The sequence below is a fragment of the Schistocerca americana genome, chromosome 5 (genome assembly GCF_021461395.2).
Source record: "Schistocerca americana isolate TAMUIC-IGC-003095 chromosome 5, iqSchAmer2.1, whole genome shotgun sequence".
Lineage (NCBI taxonomy): Eukaryota > Metazoa > Arthropoda > Insecta > Orthoptera > Acrididae > Schistocerca > Schistocerca americana.
Window position 1 is genome coordinate 156,648,547 of NC_060123.1, and position 18,723 is coordinate 156,667,269.

Here is an 18,723-nt window from a genome sequence, read left to right on the forward strand (position 1 = left end):
CTTAAAAAGATCTAGTTGACAATTGTAAGTTACACAATGTTCTAACCAACCTTCCTGAACGAAGTCCCCTGTTGTAAGGAATTGAAGAAAATATCAGAAATGGCACTCTCTTTGATGACACCAACACCAGTCTATTATCTTCTCTAAAAATAAGTTCCTTTCCAGGCCTTGTGAATCTAACCTCTTTACATGGTAATGGCTGTATAACCTCTGGAATTGTATTGCTTGGGTATTTCTGCCTTATTCCAGCTCCTTGAAATGCAATGAAATAGTTAATAAAGTAATATATCTCCAAGTTGCAATTTGTTTAAAATCCACTACTATATCAGCCACAAATAAGATGTTTTAAAACTAAGAAGTCAACACAGCTACTAAATGATCTTCATGTTAACTTACTTCATTGTTGAGATTGTGATGTGTCTAGCACCTAGCATCTACACAAAAACAATCATAAAGCAACAATGGTTTTATATTCAACCAGTCTTAAGTTGAGTAGTACAATGTAATACTTAACATTGAAACTATGAAAAGAGTGAATTCTCTTACTTTCATCTATTCTGCAAGAAAACATAAATTAAGTAAATCAATTTGGCATTAACAGAGCAAACCGACCATCAAAGGTCTCAATATTCTGAAGCCATAGGTAGTAATACAGCTCTGAAAGAGAAATCTACTTACAGAATACATAATACAGATAAATTACATTTCATTTCAAATTACTCTTTTCCAAAATCAGAAAAAGACATTAAAAAGAGAATAAAAACTACATAGGGGGTACACGATGACATAGTGAGGAAGACAAGGATAAAACCAATGGCTTATGGAAAAAACAGCACTGCAATAAAGAGCAGTCACAGACAAAATGTAAATGAGTACGCAATGTATGTGATCTGGTACTTAGTTCACATGAATAACAGTATTTTGCTGATATTACAACTATCACACCTCTAAATGTTCAAGAAAGGCTACCCATTATGTTCTTATACAATGACACCAGAGTTTATTACAGTTCTCCCTGGAGAATAATAAACAGCTATTGCTGGGTTTTACAGTGAATTGATTTGGCATATGACTGACGTGTTAATACATCCTTGAGATGTTTCATGAACATGCAGATGTGGCTTTGAGTAAGCCAGTCCAGTAAATCTATCGTGGTTTGGTGGGGATGTACAATCTGATGCATGGAAAGGTTTAATTAAAAACTGCTGTCATTGCATGAGAAGTATGATCACTTCACTATCAAACAAAGCCAAGGCCCCCACATAAAAAAAATCCACATATCACACTACCATGTCACATTATCACCTGCTATTTCCCTATTCTCACAGCACACTCAGGTAAATATTATCCTCCAACCCTAAAGTTGTCTCTCTGAGTGCCATATTATGAATCGCAATTTATTAACATTGAAGATTCTTCCCACTGGTACAGACACTAATGGCTGGATTGCTTGCATCACTCTGAATGTCACACAAGTTTTCTGATCAGTGACTACTATGCACCTACACAACTATGAAAAGTGAATCCTATCACCTTTTGACAGATAGTTCTGTCACTGGCTGCTGTACTAGAGTGCAAGAGAAGTCCATTGAAACAGCTTGCAAAGACATCTGATAATTGACTCAAAATATTCTTTAGAATTCTGGGATTGCTACACATTAATTTCTTAGCTCAACAGATCGATGACCTGGTTTAGAACTTCTCTGATGTTTTAACTACAAAATAATTTTGCTTACAGTGGAAATTTCTCTGATGGAATGCTTGAACTGAGAGCTATATGCAATAATACATGGATGAATTCACTTAGATCTCTCTACTGAGTCATTCTAAGAGGAAACATAAATGATTATATTCATGAGGTTGTTCATGACTGATGCTGCCATACAGAGGGAAGCCACAATGATAGACGAACTGTAGTGAAAAGCAGGAAAACCCACAAAGGACTGATTCCTGGCCCAGGGACTGGCAGCTGACTTTCAGCATAAAGAAACGTAGTGTACTGTGCATATACACATAAGCCTATTACTGTTTGATTACATGGATGGTGACCAATCACTTGAAACATTCAGAACCATAACATTTCTTAGAGTATATTTCTAGCCTATCCCCAATGTTATTCAATCTGTTCATTGAGCATGTTGTAAAGGTAAGCAAAGAGAAATTTGGAAAGACACCTGGTCATTTCAGTCCACATAATTTGCTGTCAAATGTACAGTTTGGTCCCAGAAGAGGCTTAACAGCTGAAAGTGCTGTATTCTCTTTTCTTGCTGAGGCACTGAAAGAATTAAACAAAAAGTTGCAAACAATAGGCATCTTCTTTGATTTAACTTAGGCATTTCATAGTGTGGATCACAAAATATTACTGCAGATGTTTGATCATTATGGAATAAGAAAAACAGTTCACAATTAGTTCCTCTCAATACTTGAAGAAAACACAGCAAAATATCATTCTCCGCAGTAATGGAAACGGCTGTTAGATGGTGTCCGATTGGATCACAATTAAGTTGGGGGGGGGGGGGGGGGGGGGGGCGGCACCATGTGGTGAAGGATGCAACACAGGCAATGTGTCAAATACTAAAATTCAAGGCATAATGTCATGGTTTGTAGAAAATAAAAATGGTGCTTAATCACAGTAAGACTCAGTTTTTATTGTTTACATACAATTCACCTAAAACTGACATTTTGATTACACAGAACGAGCATATGGCGAGTGAGTCTGAACAGTTCAAATTTCTAGGTGTTAAGATAGATGGTAAACTGTCACAAATGCTCATGTTTAGGATCTTTATCAAAAACTGAATGCTGCTATATTTACCCCTAGAAAAGTATCTTCAATAAGTGAGTCCAAAACTTTTGCTTATTTTAATTTGCTTCTGACATGCAACATTATATCTGAGGTAGCTCTTCCGATATTGGCCCCTCAATATTTATTTTCTTTATGTCATTTGTTGTTAGCAATATGAGCTTATGCCCAAGAACTAGCAGCTTTCAACCAATTAATACTAGGCAGAAATCCAATCTGCATTTGGATCGCACCTCCTTGATGCTTGTATAGAAAGGTGTGTAGTATTCTGCTGCTGCATTTTCAATGAGCTTAGAGTAATCCTTGCACATATAAGCCCAAACTGAAGAATTTCCTTGTAGTTCACTCCTCCTATTCTGTAAGGGGGCTCCTGGAACAATTATGCTAATCCTGTGTTATATTTTGGATACACATATTACCATACTTGCAGCTTGTCTTTTTCTTAGGATTTGCCATATTTTATCTTATTTCATGTACGGACTTGTTCCGTGAACATGGACATTCGGTCCTCAATGTGGTCCTATGAAACATACGTAAGATAAAATAAATAAAAATTAATTAAATTTCAAAAACTTCAGGAATAAAAAACAAGAGGTTGAAGTCTGCTGATGACATTGTAATCTTGTTCTAGACAGCAAGGGATTTGAAATGTCAGTTGCACAGATCGAGTAATATTCTGAAGAAAGATTTGTAAGATGAAAAATGTAAAGAAGGAAAATGAGGTTAATCAGATGATGCAAATGGGATTATATTAGCCTGACACATTAAAAGTAGTTGATGAGTTTTACTGTTTGGCCAGTAAAATAAGAGATGATGGCCAAAGTAGAGAAGATATACAAGTTGTCTTACAACTTAAAAATTTTATTACAACGGCAGTTGTTAAAATATTTTAACAACTTTTTTTATAGTAATCAGTTTTTATAAAAGTTTATTGACAGTATTTAACGGACCTCTACATGGGTACCTTTAGTTGCACGAAGCACATCAAGACGGTACTCGATTTCTTGTCATATTCGCTGTAGCATAGCATCATCAATGGTGGCAATGACATTACGAATCCTTTGCTTCAAGTCAGCAATGTCCAGTATCTGTGTTTGATATGCGATATCTTTTACATACCCCCATAAAAAAAGTCCAAGGGAGTGATATCTGGCAAACGTGGTGGCCAAGGAATTGGCCCATCCCTCCCAATCTATCTGCCTGGAAATGTTTCATTAAGGAACTGGCGAACATCAGTCCCCAATGTGTTGGTGCATCATCTTGCTGGAAAATGATAGTTGGTTGTAAGTCAATCAATTGTGGTGCTCAGACAGAAGGTCAAGGTAAACATCTGCAGTAATTATTGACTCGTTGAAGAAAAATGGACCTATTATTCAGTTGCACGATTCCTCACTACACATTCACATTCACTTTTGGACTATCCTGGTGAAGCTCCCTAGTCACATGGGGGTGTTCAGATCCCCAGATTCTCACACTGTGTCTGATTAATGTCCCAGAAACATGAAAAGTTGCCTCATCACTGAAACAAACTCGCTTGAGGAATGCTTCATCCTACAAAAGGCGTTCCAGCATGTTGAGTGCAAACTCTGTCAGTTTTGGCTTAAGTGTCTGCAACAGTTGCACTTTGTAAGCGAACAACTGTAAAGTCTTGTGGAGGACTTTATGGACAGTTGAACGTGGTAGTTGCAACTGTTTGGAAGCAGTGCAGATGGACTTCGTAGGTGAATGAGTGAAGACGTTTAAAACGCGATTGATGTTTTTCTCGGATGTTCTTGGTCGCCTGCTCCTCCCTTTATCCAACACTGTCCCTGTCTCAAGAAGAGAGTAGAAGCTGTTAAAATGTAGTGCACCAGGAGAATGATGAAGACTGGATGGGCAGGATGAATAATTAAGCAAAGAGGTACTGAATCAAATTGGGGAGGAAAAAAAAAAAAAAAAAAACAACTTGCGTTAAAGAACAGGTTAGCTGATAGGGCACCAGCAGAGGTATCAAGAAAATGGGTAAGGGAGGAATGTGTGGAGGATAAAAATTGTAGCAGGAGACCAATGTTTGACTACAGTAAGCAGGTTTAAATGGAGGTAGGTAGCAATAGTTACGCAGAGATGAACAGACTTACACAGGGTGGAGCAGCATGAAGAGCTGCATCAAACCAGTCTTTGGATTGGACTCACATTCCCATGTCGTGCAACACTGGGCCAGTGTCACATCTGAATGCTCCACGAATCTGAATACTGTACGATTCGATCAGCCGGACAAATGAATAGCCACAATGAGGCATCTTTCAAACTCTATCAGGTGTTAATACCATTGTCTATCATGGGTATGTGAGATCTAAGTGTACTTCACAGTGCTCACTCAACATCTGATGCTACTAAGCCACAATGCTAAACATGAAGAACACCAAAGTACTCCAGTGGCCATTCTGCCTGTCAATGAAAATTTTAACTCTCATCATTTACATATCCACCAATGGGGGTACATATACAAAGTCATATTGACATTTGGCCATGACTTCTGGTTGCTTCACCTTTTTGTGAGGCAGAGTAGATACTCAAACAGTGGCAAACACTTCAAAAGAGCCATTGTGTGTAACAATGAAGTTAACCATTAAAATTCTGAAAACTTACATACCAAGAATCAACCAACATATTTCTTCCTACCACAAGCATGAAATTGGAGAAATTTGAGCCCATATGGTGACTGATCAACAGTGATTCTTCCTGAGCATCATTTGCAAATGGAATATGAAAGGGAGAAAGTCATAATGGTACCCAAAGTACACTCTGCCATACACTGTAAGGTGATTTGTGGAGTATAGATGTACATGTAACTCAAAATTATATACTTGCATTGTAGAGCCAGACACCTGAAACTGCATTCAGTGAGATGTCTAGAAATTTTGGCCATATAATATATATCTTTACTCAATGTTTATGCAATTTGTAAAGTGAAAAGCAATGACAGGAGGAGATGGCACAAAATGGAGGAAAAATACACAAGAGGCCACAGAGAAGAGTGACAAAATAACTGGTGTGGAAAGGCTCAGAAAGTCATATACTGAATATAGAAGGGCCAGGATCTGGCAGAAGATGTTAGCATAACTGATACTGTTACCAGGAAATCAAAGAATGCATTCTTTTTACCATTAGTCTTTTCATCTTAATTTCAATTAAAAGTTCAACAATGATGTTACTGAAGATGAAAAATGTGATAACATGAGGAAAACGTTGAGAAAGAATAACACTGGAACGATTAACAGACTTATTTGTGCACTGTTGTTCTGTTCAACACCTTCTATTCCAGCTCTGCCACTGATATTTTCTACTTCATCATAGACACAACAACCTGTAATAGCAGCAACATCACCTTCAACTATTCTTCAACCACTATGCAGCATTATACATGAATGCACACCAAACCAACAATCCATCCAGCCGACATGCAAATGCTACACTTTGGACTCTAATGTTGTCTACATCTGATTGCGTGCATGGATGGTTACAGCTGGACAAAACAAAGTTGACTTTCTTTTGCCAGTCTTATAGTAAGAAATGCTCACATAACACTACATCATTAATCTGACTTATAGAGACTTTGATGACATTACATGGAAAGCTCTAAGTAAAATGCTAGACAAAAAACTTTACTGATTTCAGCATTCGTAAGTGCTAGAGGTGAGCCTGTCAGCCACTTCCCCAGTACTGAGCAGACCAACTATGAGAAACTTGTTGGGATATAGCAAAATCTTGATTACAATGTCTATCTCCTTGGCAGGGTGGACCACACTACAAAAAACCATGATAGTAATAAATTATCCTGCCAATTCATGCAGGCAATGTATGTGTTCTGTTGTCATGTGAGGCCTACAATGCAAAATTGTACAGCATGCTGTTTGATTTTACACAAGGAGCCCATCAACCCTGTCAGTCACAAGACAGCTGGGTCCCTTTAATCTTGCTCACTCCCTCAACAGACGTTTAGGTGTTTGAAGATTCAGGGCACAGTTCTCCTGTACCCAATATTCCCTCTCTCATACATTGCTCAGCATGCAGCCTTAGTTTTATCACCACTTTCAGAGAAATGTGCTCACTATATCTGCAACACATACAAATTTGTAAACAGACTACAAACTCTTAAGCTTAACAATTCTAGCTCAATCTTCTCTTCTGATATAGTATTGTTTCTTACTGAAGTTCTCGCTGCAGAATTATCTTTCAATGATTCATTGTGTTCCACTGATGCTGTCAAGGAGGAAAATCTTAAGAGGATATGCAACAAATCAAGACATACATTAATAAAAGACAAGCAAATCGTAGAAAATCGATCTGTAAACTTTGTTAACAGTAAACTATCATTACATTGCTCGATGACAGCTAATTTTAATCAAGTAAATGAGACAGAAGGTGCTACTCTGAATGCTCATATTGACAGTCAAACCTTTTTATAAAAACATTGGAGCATGGTTTCAGCATATGATCATCTTAATCAATTTGTATTTAATAACGAATTTTATGAGCAAATTGAAAGAACCACTAATAGTTCACAGATTATCCTGGTTTCATGCACATAAATATTCTTTTTTTTATGTCTTACTATTAGAGTCGACACAGTTGAATAAGTAATAGTGAGAAAGAGACATTTAGTGCCAGTAACTATATTTGCACTTACAGGTAAAATACATTGAACACAACAACCAAGAAACACTATATTACACACATAAAACTTAGAGCGTACAATAGCACCAGAGAGGTCTATTAGATTTCATACGTGAAACATATTGTTCACACAATACCAACATCCTCCTCTTTGAACATTATTTCGTGGTTTGCCTTCACAAGATAAACCAAATAGCCCTACAATCTGTTGAAACTTCTCTTTATCCAAGCGTTTTGTCAGAAGATCAGCCAATATGTCTTGTGTGTGCAGGTAGTCCACGGCGATGTTCTGTCACTCTGTGGTCCCAAATAAAATGGTGCCTTATTACAATACATTTTGTCTTAGCACTGGTGACATCAATTTTGGCTAGGTCAATGGCTCCTTTATTGTCACAGAAGATCATTATAGGTTCCGCAATTAAATTGGGCTCTGCTTCACATATTAAGATTCTTAGCCATAATACTTCCTGTGTGGTGTTAGATGCAACAGTTTTCTGCTTTTAACAGTACCATGAAATGAGGTCCTCCATTAATTTAAAGCAGCAACCAGTAGTGGAATGCATATCTCCCAATTCATTCCCCCAGTCCAAATCACTGTAGTCTTCTAGTTTTGCATTACCTTTTCTATGGTATTTCAATTTGTGGTTTGAAGTTACTCTTAGATATCGGAATAAACTTTTCACAGCTTTCCAGCGATTTTCTATTGGGTCTGTGCAATATCTGCTCACTGTGTTGGTGACAAAAGCAATGTCAGGTCATGACATTTGAGACAAATATAACAGACTCCCTACTGCTTCTAAATACGGAACATTCTTATCACATTCAACATCTGTCTCATTTATATTTAACTTCACTCCTACTTTCATTGTCATTTATATTTAACTTCACTCCTACTTTCATTGGAGTAGTTATGGGTTTACAATCACTCATGCCAAATTTCTTTATGATCATTTTGGATATGATGAATGATTTTATGCTCAAGTCTTGTCTCTCTTCATCCTTAGTCATCTGCACACCTAAAAAAACATTTAACTTCTCCCAAATCATGCCCCTTAAACTTGGTATGCAGTTGTTTCTTAAAATTTCTCATTTGGCTTTCATTTTCAGTCAGGATAAAGAAGACGTCCACCCATATTGACATTATTATTATTATTATTCCTTCTCTTCCCCTTTTATAGTATATACTCAGATCTGCCTTAGATTGCTTCGTATTCACATTCATTAGAGTTTTATGTAGACATCGATTCCACATGTCCACTCTTTTTAAGTCCACAAATATTTTTTCGCGAACGCCAAATCTCTTCCCTTTCATATCTGGTTTTCATGACTTCTCTTGGTGGAGTGACATATATCGCCCCCTCCAATTTCCCATTTAAATATGCTGTTTTTACATCCATATGATGAATTGTTAAATTTCGCTGTGCTGCCAAGGCTAAAAGACTCAATGAGGCATACTTGACTACAGGTGAAAAAGTTTCATTGTAATGTACCCCTCATTTTTACGAATATCCTTTTATTACAAGTTGTGCTTTATATCTTGGTGTTGAATTTTCGAGGCTCTTCAAAGTGAATACCCATCTTGCCTGTAATGATTTCTTATCTGCTGGTGTTTTTTACTCATTCAAAGGTTTCATATTGAGATAAAGATTCCAATTCTCTCTCCATCACTTCTTTCCAGTCTTGAGATTTCGGGCTGCTCTTTGCTTCTTCTGCTGCTGCTGGTTCATCATTAAAAGACTGGCTCCCATCCATTTCAAAATCCGGATGTTCCTTCAGTTCATTGGTGGTTGGATTGTAGAAGGGACCCAACTATGTGGTCATCAGTCCTTCGACCTTGGAATAACTAAAACCGATAAAACCTCACACTATAAGATGGAATTACAGTGGCCGTAAAATTATAAACAACTGACAGAGAAGGAAGGAAGAAGGCAGAAGAAGAGAGGAGGGAAAGAAAGTGAGGAATGACAGGAGCGGGAAGGAAGAAGCACAGGTAGACAAGACAGACACTCAAGATAAAACAGACCCCATAAGGAAAGGAGTGGGAAGGCAGAGGGCGGGGGGAGGGGTGAACCACCAAGCCCAATCGAAGCCAGTCCAATCAGGGTGAAGGGGGGTGCAAGACGGCCTGCCAACCCCTCCACCCACCGATAAGGTTGAAGGACCCACCCTTATATAAAGCGATAAAAACCCCCATCACGAAGAAACCATAAAGCGATATCAGCTGTTGAGGCATTGTCAGCTAATGCCAGGGGTAGCGTGTCAGGAAAGCTACGCGTCCGTTGCAGGGTGGTTAAGTTGGGACAGTCCAGTAACAGGTGAACCACAGTCAACATTGATCCACAACGACAGAGAGAGGGTCCTCACGATGGAGGAGATAACCGTGAGTCAGCCAAGTATGGCCGACGTGAAGCCGGCAAAGAACGACAGAGGCCTTACAAGAGGCCTGTAAGGAGGACCGCCACATAGCTGTAGAATCCTTTATCACCCCGAGCTTGTTCGGTGAAGAAAGAATGTGCCATTCTGCATTCCAAAGTCCCAAAACCTGGCGACATAATGCCGAGCGAAGGTCTATTTCTAGAATGCCAATAGCAAGAGATGGTCTGTCAGTAGCCAATTTAGCCAGTTGATCGGCAAGTTCATTTCCAAGGATCCCAACATGGCCTGGGGTCCAAATGAAAACCACTGAGCATCCACGTTGATCAAGGAGAGAAAGGGAGACCTGGATAGCAATGACTAACGAGTGGTGAGGGAAGCACTGGCCGATAGCTTGCAAACTGCTCAAGGAGTCACCACAGATAGTGAAGGACAGTCCTGGGCAGAAGCGGACATGGTCTGGGGCGCACAAGATGGCTACCAATTCTGCAGTAAGAACACTACATCCATCTGGCAAGGAACGAATTTCCCCATGTATCGCATATGTGTAAGCATAACCAGTGTAACCAGCAATCATGGAGCTATCAGTACAAATCACTTCTGAACCCTGGAATGAACTGAGGAGACTGGTGGTGAAGGGCCTTCGGAGGGGCAGAATCCTTTGAATTGATGGAGAGATCAAGACAGAGCTGTGGCTGAGAGACGCACCTTGGAGGGGTACATGCGTGAGCAGAGAAAAGAGGCGGTAAAAGGAAGTGCTGGAGATCAGAAAAGAGTGACTGAATGCGGGCAGCTATGGTAAGCCCACATCGTGGCCACTGCCACGGAAGGTTGATCTCCGTGTCTGGATAAAGGGATCACAATTAGGGTGCTTTGGGGTGCAGCGAATGCAGAGTGTGTAAGATATCAGTTGTTGTTGGCGCAAAACTCACAGCAGTGGAAGGCTAATCATGGGGCTAGTCTGGAAGGCACCAGTCACAAGTAGTACCCCACAATGGTGGATGGGGTCTAATATTTGCAATGCCGAAGGTGACACAGAACCATAGACAGGACTCCCGTAGTCTAAATGAGACTGAACCAGCACTTTGTACAAACACAGTGGAATAGAGCGGTCTTCACCCCAGATGGTATTGTACAGATGTCTAAGAACACTGAGATGTAACCAGCATGTCCTCTTCAGCTGGCACAGATGAGGGAGCCATGTCAACCAGGCATCGAAGACCAGAGCCAAGAAGTGATGGGTGTCCACCACCTCAAGGGATTGGCCATCAAGGAACAGGTCCGGATGGGGATGGACTGTACAGTGATGACAGAAATGCATGACACACGACTTGGCCTCCGAAAACTGAAAACCATGGGAGAGAGCCCAAGATTGCGCCCGGTAGATTGCCCCCTGTAGATGGCATTCTGCAGCGTCCATGATGGAGGAAACGATGTAGATACAAAAGTCGGCAGCATACAAAGAGGGGGACACTATCAGACCAGCAGCCTCCACAAGTCCATTAATGGCTATGAGAAAGAGAGGGGTGCTCAGTTCGGAACCCTGTGGAACCTCATTTTCTTGCCGATGGGAAATGCTGTAGGAGGAACCAACTTGACCCAGAAAGAGTGACAAGAAAGAAAGTTACAGATAAAAACAGGCAGAGCGCCATGAAGGCCCCATTCGTGAAGGGTGATGAGGACGTGGTCGTGCCAGGTGGTGTCGTAGGCTTTATGCAGGTCAAAGAAGACTGCAATGAAGTGCTGCCGATGGGCAAAAGCCATCCGGATAACAGACTCCAGGTGGACCTAGTTACTCACCGTAGAGCGGCCACAGCAAAAACCACCTTGAGTCGATGGCAAAACATTGCGGGATTCAAGGATCCTAAACAGCCGCCGACTCACCAGGCATTCGAGGAGCTTGCACAGTGTGTTGGTAAGGCTAATTGGACGGTAGCTATCCAACTGAAGAGGTGGCTTCCCAGGCTTCAAAACCGGAATAACAATGCTTTCCTGCCACTGGGTTGGAAATACCCCTCACTCCACAGATGGTTGAAAATTGTCAGTATACGATGGTGGCCAGCCACCGATAAGTGTTGGAGCATTTGGTTATGTATCCAATCCATGTCAGGACAAAGGGTGAGGGCTCTGGCGAATTCCCACTTGCTAAATGGGGCATTATAAGGCTCCAAGCAGCGAGAAACGAAAGACAAAGGCAGTCATTCCGAGTGCTCTTTCAGGAGACGGAACATGGGCAGATACTGAGTCGATGTAGAGGCTTGGGCAAAGTGTTGAGCGAAATGCTCTGCGACACAGTCCGGATGGGTAAGGACAACATCACGCACAGAAATTCCTGCAACGCCGGTGGGAGGATGATGGCCAAAAATCCGCCTGAGTTTAACCCAGACTTGTGAAGAGAGGGTGTGCAGTTGTATGGCAGCCACATACGAGGTGTGGCTAGAAAAAAACCGGACTAGTACTGGTGAAACAATAAAACGAATGCAACAAGGCTGAAATTCGCGTGGCCTGTCACGTGACTCTCGCTCCGCCTACTGCTCGAGTTTCATCTGCCTCCTGCACTCAGTCTGCCCGTGGCGTCTGTTTTAAGTAGTTGACGTTTTGTCTGTGCGTCGGAAAATGCTAAGTGTACAGAAAGAACAGCGTGTTAACATCAAATTTTGTTTCAAACTAGGAAAATCTGCAAGTGAAACGTTTGTAGTGTTACAACAAGTGTACGGCGATGATTGTTTATCGCGAACACAAGTGCTTGAGTGGTTTAAACGATTTAAAGATGGCCGCGAAGACACCAGTGATGACACTCGCACTGGCAGACCATTGTCAGCAAAAACTGATCAAACATTGAAAAAATCGGTAAACTTGTTCGACAAGTTTCCTTGTCAACTCCTGTTAACTCAGACACTGCTCTGATTGTTAAACGGCGATCTTGTCGAAGAAAAGAAGACTGCAGTGAGCTGCTGCCAATGGGCAAAAGCCTGCCAATGTGCATAAATTGTAATGCGCAGCATCCTCCATGCTCGCCAGCATGCCTGATGTATGTGAAAGAACGACGGAGTATGACCGGCTCCATCCTCTGCCTATAACTTCTACTTTTGCTTCAGCCCTTGTGGGCTTCTGGTGGTGTTTGCACCTTGGTCCACAAGGACATTGTTAGTAAATGGGTTCCCTTCCATACCACTCTGGAAGCAATTGCTGTCAGGGTCCATCTGACCACTCCAATCACCATCTGTAATCTCTACCACCCGCCTGACAGGCCACCCACATCCCTTGCCCTAACCACCCTTCTTCAACAACACCCTTCTACCTTCCTGCTTCTAGGGGACTTTAATGCCCACAACCCTCTATGGAGTAGTCACACGACTACTGCCCTGGGCAGGACAGTTGCAGCTGTTCGGGCAGAGCTTGACCGCTGTCTACTAAAGAACGGAGCTCCCACACACTTTAGAGTGGCACATGCTACTATCTCTGCCATTGACCTCCCCCATTCAGTGGGGTGTCCACGATGACTTATGTGACAGCGATCATTACCTGATTGTTTTGACCTTCCTTCAGTGTATTTCGCTCCGTCACCCTCCCAGGTGGACCTTCTGTAAAGCTGATTGGGGTTCCATCTCCTCTGCTACCATCCCCCCTGTACTACAACACAGCAGTACTGATGAATCTACACAGACTTTGCAGACTTTGACTGCTGCCATTCTTTCCGCAGCTGTTTCAGCCATACCTTCTTCCTCAGGTTTCCCCCATCGGAATATGGTCCTTGGTGGAATCCGTAAATTACTGCGGCCATTAAAGATCACCGCTGTGCTCTTGAACACTTCAAGCAGCACCCTTCTACTGCTCTCCTTCTGGTCTTTAAACAATTCCATTCCTGGGCCCGTTACCAAATCAAATTTCAGAAATGGATTTACTTGGAATGATATGTGGCTGCCATATGACTGCACACCCCCTCTTCACAAGTCTGTGTGAAACTCAGGCAAATGTTTGGTCATCATCCTCCCACCGGCATAGCAGGAATTTCTGTGCGTGGCCTCTACTCCTCCTGAATGAGTGCTCAGAACAACTGCCTTTGTCTTTCATTTCTCACTGCTTTGAGTCCTATAATGCCCCATTTAGCGAGTGGGAATTCTACAGCACCCTCGCCCTTTGTCTTGACACGGATTGGATACACAACCAAATGCTCCAACACTTACCGGTGGCTGGCCACCGTTGTATACTGACCCTTTTCAACCATCTGCGGAGTGAGGGGGGGGTATTTACTACCCAGTGGCAGGAAAGCATTGTTATTCTGGTTTTGAAGCCTGGGAAGCCACATCTTCAGTTGGATAGCTACCGTCGTATTAGCCTTACCAACACACTGTGCAAGCTCCTTGAATGCCTGGTGAGTCGGCGGCTGTTTAGGATCCTTGAATCCCGCAACGTTTTGCCATCGACTCAAGGTGGTTTTTGCTGTGGCCGCTCTACAGTGAGTAACTAGGTCCACCTGGAGTCTGTTATCCGGATGGCTTTTGCCCATCGGCAGCACTTCATTGCGGTCTTCTTTGACCTGCATAAAGCCTACGACACCACCTGGCACCACCACATCCTCACCACCCTTCATGAATGGGGCCTTCATGGCGCTCTGCCTGTTCTTATCCGTAACTTTCTTTCTTGTCACTCTTTCTGGGTCAAGTTGGTTCCTCCTACAGCATTTCCCATCGGCAAGAAAATGAGGTTCCACAGGGTTCCGAACTGAGCACCCCTCTCTTTCTCACAGCCATTAATGGACTGGTGGCGGCTGCTGGTCCGATAGTGTCCCCCTCTTTGTATGCTGACGACTTTTGTATCTACATCGTTTCCGCCATCATGGGCACTGCAGAACGCCATCTACAAGAGGCAGTCTACCGGGCGCAATCTTGGGCTCTCTCCCATGGTTTTCAGTTTTCGGAGGCCAAGTCGTGTGTCATGCATTTCTGTCATCACTGTACAGTCCATCCCCATCCGGACCTGTTCCTTGATGGCCAATCCCTTGAGGTGGTGGACACCCATCACTTCTTGGCTCTGGTCTTCGATGCCTGGTTGACATGGCTCCCTCGTCTTTGCCATCTGAAGAGGACATGCTGGTTACATCTCAATGTTCTTAGATGTCTGTACAATACCACCTGGGGTGCAGACCGCTCTATCCTACTGCGATTGTACAAAGTGCTGGTCCAGTCTCAATTAGACTACGGGAGTCCTGTCTATGGTTCTGCGTCACCTTTGACATTGGTAATATTAGACCCCATCAACCATTGTGGGGTACGACTTGTGACTGGTGCCTTCCGGACTAGCCCAGTGATTAGCCTTCTCGCAGAGGCGGGGATTCCACCGCTGCGAGTTTTGCGCCAACAACAACTGGTCCCTTATGCACTGTGCATTCATTGCACCCCAAAGCACCCTAATTATAATCTCCTTTATCCAGACATGGAGATCAACCTTCCGTGGCAGTGGCCACGATGTGGGCTTACCATGGCTGTCTGCATTCAGTCGCTTTTTTCTGAGCTCCAGCACTTCCCTCTACCGTCTCTTCTTCTTTTCTCTACTCACACATGTACCCCTCCTTGGTGCGTCTCTCGGCCACAGCTCTGTCTTGATCACTTCATCAATTCAAAGGATTCTGCCCCCTCCGAAGGCCCTTCACCACCAATTCTACTGTCTCCTCAGTTCATTCCAGGGTTCAGAAGTGATTTATACTGATAGCTCCATGATTGCTGGTTACACTGGTTATGCTTACATATATACGATACATGTGGAAATTCGTTCCTTGCCAGATGGCTGTCCGTTTCTGCTCAGGACTGTCCTTCACTACCTGTGGTGACTCCTTGAGCATTTTGCAAGCTATCGGCCAGTGCTTCCCTCACCATCCGTTAGTCATAGCTATCCAGGTCTCCCTTTCTCTCCTTGATCAACGTGGATGCTCAGTGGTTATCATTTGGACCCCAGGCCATGTTGGGATCCCTGGCAATAAACTTGTCGGTCGACTGGCTAAATTGCCTACTAACAGGCCATCTCTTGCTATTGGCATTCCAGAAATACCTTCGCTCGGTATTACTGGACTGTCAGTAGGAAAAATATCCGCTATGCATAAGATAGCTTCGTTTACCGGAATCATGGTAAATAATATCCTACCGATATTGTGGCATTACTCCGACATGCCTCACCACAACCTACTTTCAATACAATAACTTTTATGAACAGATTGACGGGGTGGCTATGGGCAGTCCTCTCAGTCCTGCTGTGGCTAAATTATTTATGGAAACGTTTGAAAAACGGGTGTTGCAGACTGCCAGTAAGAGACCAGCCAGATGGTATCGCTATGTCGATGACACATCCGTAGTATGGACACACGGAGCAGAGGAGTTGGATGCCTTCCTGACACATTTAAACAGCATTAATCCGAAAATCCAATTCACTATGGAGACGGAAAGGAATGGGCAATTGAACTTCCTGGATGTGTCTGTGATTAAATGACGGGACGGAACGTTGGGCCATAAGGTGCATAGAAAGCCCACACATACTGATCGTTATCTACACAAAGAATCAAACCACCACCCTAGACAAAAAAAAGAGGTGTAATGAAAACTTTGGTAGACAGGGCGTACAAACTTTGTGAACCTGTTTATTTAAAAGATGAGATTGAAAATCTATGGTCAACTTTCGTGAAGAATGGCTATTCTAGCAAGGATATAGATCGAGCACTTCGCTCTAGGCAGAGAATCAGGAGTAACGACGAACAACAGTCATCCAAGGGCAAAGTTTTTCTCCCGTTCATTAGTAAGGTCACAGACCGCATTGGGAAAGTTTTAGGCAAGTTTGGGCTGGAAACTATTTTCAGACCCATCAGGAAAATAAAAGAATTTCTAAGGTCGGCAAAAGATGCACGAGACTCTCTGGCTACACCGGGGGTATATAAAATTCCTTGTAGTTGTGGACAGGTTTACATCGGTACCACAAAGAGAAGTGTGAACACCCGTCTTGTTGAACATAAGAGAAATTGCCACCTGGGTCACACGGATAAATCGGCCGTAGCGGAACATGTTTCCCAGGAAGATGATCATGAAATAAAATTCTGCGAGACGAGCATCATATCAAAAACCTCACATTATTATGCACGCTTGTATAGAGAGGCTATCGAGATTGATAAACATCGTAATAATTTTAACAGGAAAGATGAAGGTGTTAAACTGGATGAAATTTGGATGTCAGCGTTGCACTGCAAGCGTGACAATTGATTACTTTCGATCGAGAATGTTGGCATTACCAGAGGCAATCTCATAGCCGACACCACGTGATCGACTGTGGCGCCCTCTGTACTGCCTATATAATCAGCACTTCCTAGAGTTCTCTTCGCAGTTCGCCGCTTTACCTCCAAGGATGTCTCCCGCAGTCGGAGACGAAACGTCAGGAGGGAGTTTTATACTTCGACCACGGCCTATCAGCCCGGAAGTTTTAAGGGAAGACAATATCGGCCGTGAAAGCTTACATTGTATGATGATTTGATGCTTCATAAAGCAGATGCTGCAGCGTAGCAAATTACTACGAACTTTCATCTTGCATTGGAAACAGCCTGCTGTGGAGCCAGAAGGAGAGCAGATTTTGATTCTCATGCTGGCACAGCTGACACTGACTACAGGCCAGGTGTGCCGTGTACTTGACTAATGCTGCGTGCGGTATATTACACATACTCCCTATGAATCTGAAGAAGAACTACCAAATATTAATCGATATTTTTCATACTTAATATACACATTCCATGGATAACACAATCATACTGTTAGAATTTCAAATCAACAACTTCAACACTTTCGGAAATATAAATTTTTACCTAAAACACGTAATAACTGTGCTTGCATTGTGAAACTCCGTTAGGGACTGTAATGTATTCATCTATAGTATCAATTAAAACTATAACGAAGACAACAGGTCCATTTTAATTGAATTTTTTGGAACTGTCTTTAGTTTCATTACCACAGATTTCTGGAACAATTAAAAGTAATTTGGCAAATTATTGTTTCATTGTGTTTTGGTTGTGTCAGTGTCTTGGAGAGACAAATTGAATGGAGGGCATACATAAAGGGAGAATGTGATATTTTATTAAAACTATGAAAATGTATGCATGATAAAATTATTGTGAAATACAGGAATTTGTGACATATGTCCAAGTGAGCTTGATTCTGTTAAAGGCAACCAGAAGGGGTGTTGAGCATTACATTTATTTTTGTGAAAATATATCTAACTTTCTTTTCCTTACATTTTATTTAGTTTTGGAATTATGAAATTTCTGGTCTACATTTCTTTTTGTAATCTGATTGTCTGACATCAGAAATGCCACGAGTACAGAAGTGCTCAAGATGATCTGATTGGCTGCTTAACAAACTAGCCTTAGGAATTCAGCATTTCATGCATGTCTAAGTAGGTCTTTGTGCCTCAGATCTACAAGTCGATACAGTCGCTTGGGAGCCATCTTCTGCTAAACATCTATGTTAAATCACACTAATCAAATTTGGATTAAAATGGAGTAATTAAAGTGTTTTACCAGTTCTTGTGTCGTTGATGGAAAGCGACAACAATATTGAGTATTTTGTGAAAGTTTGAGCTTGGTGACTGGTGCATTTCAGGAGATATTTGTGTGTGAACCTTTCACGTCATACATAAACTCCGCGAGGCGTGTTTCATGCAGATTACGAGGTTTTATGGTGAGCACTTCTTTATAAGAAGCCGACTGAATGACTTGCAAATAATTATGGGTCAATGATCATTCAGAATGTTCACAATATAGGTCGAACTTTTAACACAGGTGAACTTTTAACACAGTCAGTAACATAGTATAATTGATGCTGGGCTATTAAATACAGACCTGATGGCCATTTTCCATCTTT

General features: G+C 42.0%; 1 protein-coding gene across 2 annotated transcripts in view; it reads right to left on the minus strand.

Moving 5' to 3' along the window:
* The window catches only part of LOC124616795 (CDK5 and ABL1 enzyme substrate 2), a 179,612-nt gene that overhangs the window by 137,957 nt on the left and 22,932 nt on the right, over window positions 1-18,723 (minus strand). For both annotated transcript variants that reach the window (XM_047145210.1, XM_047145211.1), the window contains exon 3: window positions 51-252. In XM_047145210.1, the coding sequence (XP_047001166.1) occupies window positions 51-252 (202 nt within the window). The remainder of the gene's footprint in view (window positions 1-50; window positions 253-18,723) is intronic.